The sequence below is a fragment of the Limulus polyphemus genome, unplaced genomic scaffold, assembly GCF_000517525.1.
Source record: "Limulus polyphemus unplaced genomic scaffold, Limulus_polyphemus-2.1.2 Scaffold2868, whole genome shotgun sequence".
Classification (NCBI taxonomy): Eukaryota; Metazoa; Arthropoda; class Merostomata; order Xiphosura; family Limulidae; genus Limulus; species Limulus polyphemus.
In genome coordinates this window covers 70,734-76,860 of record NW_013668478.1, presented here as the reverse complement: position 1 = coordinate 76,860, position 6,127 = coordinate 70,734, and the positions used below count along the sequence as shown (strand labels likewise).

Sequence of the window (6,127 nt, the reverse complement as noted above, 5' to 3'; positions counted from 1 at the left end):
CACACACACACATTACCTTCTTCTCGCTTCACGTTGTCCCCTCTTATATATACCCGCCTACCCCATCTAGCAAACACTAGAGCATTCATGAAGAAACAAGATAGTTCTAGAACCGTGGCGTCACAGTGGTCATGTGACTCGCTGACGCAACAATACTAAAACCATACCATGAACAAATTCTCAAAACAACTTATACAAACCAGAATAACAACTCGTACGTGTTTTTTCGATCATAGCTACCTTTTCTGTTACTACTCGGGCATTTAATCAATAACTACTCCATGCATGTAGACAGTAGCATCAATATAGAACATTATTCAAACATTTTGGCCAAGACTGTATTTGTCCTTACAGCTGACGTCTAATTTTAATGTCATCGTCCTCATAAGGCCTGTCGTGGCCTAATGGTTAATGTGCTCGACTCACAATCTGCAGGTCACAAAAATTCGGCGCCAGTTCTAGTATTCATCAGTAAAGGATAGTCCAAGAGTTGGTGGTGAGACCTTTCGTAGATTACCTTCCCTGTGGTCGGCTGTTCAAAAACAAATATCAAAAAGTTATTGAGGTCTTGCTTGTTTGTTTATGGCAAAGCTACTTATCAAAAAGTGTTTAATGAGAAACTACAAAAATTGGGATCATAAATTGAATGAAAATATAACAACATTATATAGTACATAATAATTAGTTACACAAAACATAGAAGAAAATGTGCCAAATCAGTCGATTATGCAAATTAAGAATTACATTTGCTTTCATAAGGTGCTATATCATTTATTTTCTGGAATAAAATTGGAAGGTCAGGCTTAGCCTTACTTTTTATTGTGCTGTGAATCCAAAGATTTGTGGATCTCGTCCCGTTACCGCTCTTTGGAACCATGGGTACTGTTACGACAGCGAAAGTCACGCGACGCTTGGAGCATGCGTGATGAATTTCTCAAATAATCGGGGAACTCCGCGAATGTTGGAGATGTCTCTTTGTTAGTATATAAGCCTGGCAGAGAAAAGCCAGGAAGTTAAGCGAACAGTAGTTACAATGAGTTTCGGGTAATTTACGATTTTGTTTCGAGCTAGTGTGTCTTTTGCACTCGTAAAGAGTAAAGTTATCGAGATTGTGAATCGCTGTAATTTATAGTGTATATAGTGTTAAGTTTAAAGTGACGAGAAACGTACTGATTGTGGAATTATTGTGTACTAAAAGTTTGTATCGATTAAACTGGTTTAATCAAGAAAGGACTTGTATCGCTGAAGTTCCTCGAAACGAATTTCTATCGGAAATTAACAAACAAGCAGATACGTAACAGTACTTTATAAGAGTGACCGTCAAATCCTACTATTCAATCAGAGTAGTCGAATAGTTTGCATTGGTTGCTATTGAATAATGTCTTCCCTCTATTGTATCAATTGAAAGTTGGGGAAGCTTTGCGCTTATATATAAAACAAACAAACAATAATCTTGGATAAATAGATTTCTGGTTTACAAGAAATATGGATGTGATATAGATTTAATCAAGCTATTTATTTGAGTAAAATATGCTTTTAACATTTCAATACTTTATTTATTCTTTATATTAGTAAATGTTTCTTTGTTATTAATTGTAAAGCTACATAATGGGCTATCTGTGCACTACCTACTGCGTGTATCGAAAACCGAATCTTACCGTTATAAGTTCTCAGATTTACCGCTGTGTTACCGGGAGGCATTAGTAGATGTAAATATAGAATACAATTTTATATATCTGAAAAAAAAATCGGTGATATTCTTTATTTATTTATTTTTTGTAGTCTGTTTGAATACAGAAAAGTTGCTATGTAATTATTTACAATTCTTATACAACATTTTGTTTTAAGTTCGTGTAACAATTTATTAAACACTATAAATGAATAACGTATCAACTGAAAACCCAAATACCAAACGGCATGTTATAAAAAATATTATAAAAATCGAATCCTATATCCACATAGTGGCGCATGGAAATAATTTTTTGTTTTTGGAATATGGACAGTGCTTTTGAAATTTGTTTAGGCACGTGGAAATGTTTTTAAATCATTTCTAAACTTAAGAGACATTTCTAGTCATAACACCTCATTTTGAGTTGTAACTTGTAAGACTTTAAACCCAAATTAACCATAGTTTGTTGTAGCCGTAAGTATAAGAATTATATAAGATAATATTTCCACTGGTTTTGAACTATTGAAGGAGGTTTAGGATTGGATATCATATAGGATCCACTTGCTGTATATTTGCAAGTCTTTGAATCGAAAATGAGTAGTGGGTAGATGCCAAAAGATAAGAAGTTGGCTAATGTTACTTTTCTTTTCCAACAAAATTCAAGGAAGCTGATAAAAAATTGTCCCAGTAATTATAACTTGTAGGCCTATTACTATTAGTCTTACATCAGTGATGGGAAAAGATTTTGAAATCCTGATAAAAGTGCTTTCCAAAGTCATTTTCAAAGTTTAACATTTTATTTGATAGTTGACATGGTTTCACTAGGGAAAATTCTTGCTTTACTAGGCTTTTGACATTCTTTGCATAAGTTATTTCTAATGTAGATAACAGTATGGGTATGTATTTGGTGTATCTAGATTTTCAGAAAGCATTTGACAAGGTGCTACATAAAAAACTTGTTGGAAAAATTACTTCTGTAGATGTGGGGGATAAGTTGGTATTGGATGAAAAAGTGGCTGGATAAAAGAAAGAAGAAGGTTGTTATAAATGTAGTTCATTCAAACTTGATTAATGTCACAAGTCATGTACCCCGGGATTTATTGTTAGGACTTTTGCTCATTTTGAGTTTTTTTAATTACATCAATGACAAATGAAGGAATAGTCAATAAATTATTTTAATATGTACATATGATATTAAGGTGTTGGGTGTTGCTGGCTGTGTGAAGGATACTGCTGCTTTACAAAAGGTTTGGGATTATTTGGTGAGTTGGGCAAATGAATGGCAGGTGGACTTTAATTATAATAAATACAAGGTATGAGTATAATTTGATGGGAGTAACCTTAAAAGTATTATAAAAGAAAAGGATGTTTGTATTCTGGTTGATTAGTCTCTTAAGCTATCCACACAGTGTGCTGTTACTAGTGATAGGGCAAGTAGGATTTTAGGTTGCATCTATAGATTTATTGAATACAAGTCAAAAGAGGTTATAATTCAATTGAACAAGCTACTGGTAGGCCACATTTGGAGAGTTGTGTTCAGTCTTGGGCTTTTTACCTTGGGAAAGACATTGGATTGTTAAAAAGGGCTCAGACGAGGACTTACTAGGATGATACTTGGGATGAAAAGGCTGTCACATGAGAACAGGTTAAAATATCTTAAAGTTATTTTCTCTTGAAAAAAAAACAAAGTTAGAGGGAATCTGATTGAAGTGTTGAAAATTGTTAAGGAAATTGATACTGTTCGTGTATTTTTAATTTTTTGCATTTAATGGTGATAATAGTAGGACTAGGAGACTCAAATATAAATTTTGGCAGGGTAGGAGTTATCTTTAGTTAAAGAATGGGTTGCCTTCAGATGTAATTGATGCACTAAATTTAAGGAGTTTAAAGGAAGGTTTGGTAAATAATCGATTGATAAGGGTGGCTTTGAGTATTTATTTTGAATTTCAGTGACCTACATAAGTCGATTTCTGCCATTAAGTTTTGTTATATTAGTAGTACTTGATACATCACTGACTATAACAAGCTCGATCTTTGGGCATTGATTGTCCCACTACCAAGCTTTATATAACAAGTTACATACAGTTAATGATTAACTAAACTGCGTTACTGATTTATAGCTTTATCACATTTATGATGAAATATATTTACTTTAGATTTATATTTAAAAATATTTTGTAAGTTGCAACTTATCTATAATGATTATAAATGTGAAGGCAGTTTTTAAATTTTATGGGAAAATATAGTATATATTACAACTTACATTCTGAAGTGAAGTTAACACACAAATGTGGTTATAAACTTGCATTTTCATGTATCCAAACACTGAACTGGATAGTATCATTTTCATACATGCATTCCCTGACCTAGAAAACTATATAACTTAACATAGGACAGAAATTATATTTCACATTGTTTTTGGTGACATTTGAGACAGAATATATAACCAACAATGCCAGTCTTGAATATCATAATTTTTTTCCTGGATCAGTGTGCAAACTTGTTGTTTTTAGTATGTTTAGAATGTTTGAACTGGTGAACAATTTGAAAACCTAGCAAATGAAAGAAAGAATTCAACTCATTCAAAACATTATCATAATTTCAATTTCTTAACAGTTATAGTAAAATTGGTGATAAACAGCTGAATAATTTGTAATAAATCATGCAGAAACTTGCAAGGAAAATTGTGGAATAAAACATTTTTGTTAATTATTGATAATAATTCTAGCCATTATTCAAGGAATGTTTACTACAATCTTTGACCCTAACTGTAAAATAAAAATAATTATTTATTGTCATTGTTCAACAATTGACGGACTAAATATTCAAGTGCATGTCACTAACTGACTTGTTAATTAAATCTGTCTGTTGTAATGAAATCTCCAGCCCAAAACATTTCATTTGAAATACTGTATGTGCATTTATGTACTCATCCCTTATCATTCAATCAAAAATTTCAGAGAATTTAAGGTTGTATACAGAGTTGTTATATTATGGTTCTAGTGCGGTCATGGGAGTTCTTTGATGTCTCAGAGTGTTAAGTTCTACACTTGCTTTCTTAATAATTATCAACTGAGTTTAATTATCATGGATAAAGATTTCTATCAGTATTATCATAAATAGTCGTTTCATGTAGTAATTTAAAATGAGTGTTTATATGGTATGTATCACCTTTCATTTCTAACTTTCCCTTATTTCATAAAAGCTGTTAAATGAACAAAAATATTTTATGTCTCTTTACATGAATGTGGAGATTTGTAATGGATCTGAGATGAGAAACTTTGGAAAAACAACTTCAATTTTTACCACCTACTGGAAAGAATGTAAGAGAAGCCATGACCAATTTATGCTTCTTGGGAAATTACAACCATCCCAACACCATTTTTCTACAGAAGTGTTTAAAATGGTTTCAAATGAAAAGCCAGATTTAAAACAGACATGTAGTAAACACCAGAAAATAGTTGGACAACAAGAATTTAACCAAGAGTCCATATCCAATAATATAAGGGTGAATGCAATTGGTATACAGATGTTGTCAGAAGGGCTTCATAAACAAATATTTAGAAAATGTGTTACCAATTCTGATACAAAAAATATCAAGAACTGTATGGAGCACTTAAAGAAGCATGGATTATGGGGAAAGGTGAAAACATTTTTGATCAGTTTTGAATTGTTAATGAAAATAATATGTGTAAAGGTTTTGTTTGAGTTGTTTCTGTAGACATAGACAAATTCATGTGTGTGTGTGTGTGCATTTTTAATTTCATTATTAAAAGAATAAGAGGCTCTGAGTGAATTACCATAGATCTATTTGAAGTAACTTTTGTTTTTCAGTTAGATATATATATATACACACATATCACATTATTTACATGAAAATTCCCACAAGTTTATATATATATCACTATTTATCTCAGAAACTTGGAATTTCTCATGTTGTAGTCATTTCAGTAGAAGCTTTTTTTTGTTTTTAGCTGTTACAAGCTATATATATTTCATATTGTTACATTTCTTGTCGTTAGTTAATTTTCCGTAAAAATTCTTTCCGAAGAAACTTTAGCAATACAAGTCCTTTCTTAAATAAAACTGGGTTATTCTTTCTGAATACAACTTTGCAATACACTTAATTTCCACAGTCACGCCATAACAAATGTTATAATTCACAACGAACGACTCACGTGTTCGCTCAACTCAATTGTCAGTCTCTATCTCTGTCTGCAGTTCAATTACATTGTTGCTGTCACGTCTTGACCGTCTTGTATATACAATAATACCGAAATCTAGTAAACGCTCGAGCATTCACGAACCTTCAAGAATATGATGTGTTACTAGCGTCACATGACCCCCGCTGTCGTAACACTGCCCCTTCCTTAGTATTGTTCGTCCCGAACAATAGCCACTTACATTAAACCAATAGATAATTAACAATAACTTAATTAAATGTACAGAATTTACAAA

At 32.0% G+C, this 6,127-nt stretch overlaps 1 protein-coding gene across 5 annotated transcripts in view; it reads left to right on the top strand.

The window, feature by feature from the left end:
- The first annotated feature begins 2,001 nt into the window (after positions 1 to 2,001).
- Positions 2,002 to 6,127, top strand: part of LOC106468090 (DNA polymerase subunit gamma-1-like) — a 62,444-nt gene continuing 58,318 nt past the window's right edge. For 2 of the 5 annotated variants that reach the window (XM_013928493.2, XM_022396393.1), the window contains exon 1: positions 3,439 to 5,312. In XM_013928493.2, coding sequence (XP_013783947.1) covers positions 4,899 to 5,312 — 414 coding nt within the window. In that variant the 5' untranslated portion in view covers positions 3,439 to 4,898. Of the gene's footprint in view, positions 2,144 to 3,434; positions 5,313 to 6,127 lie in introns of those variants that run through there. The other 3 variants (XM_022396394.1, XM_022396396.1, XM_022396395.1) reach the window with 3 other exon arrangements.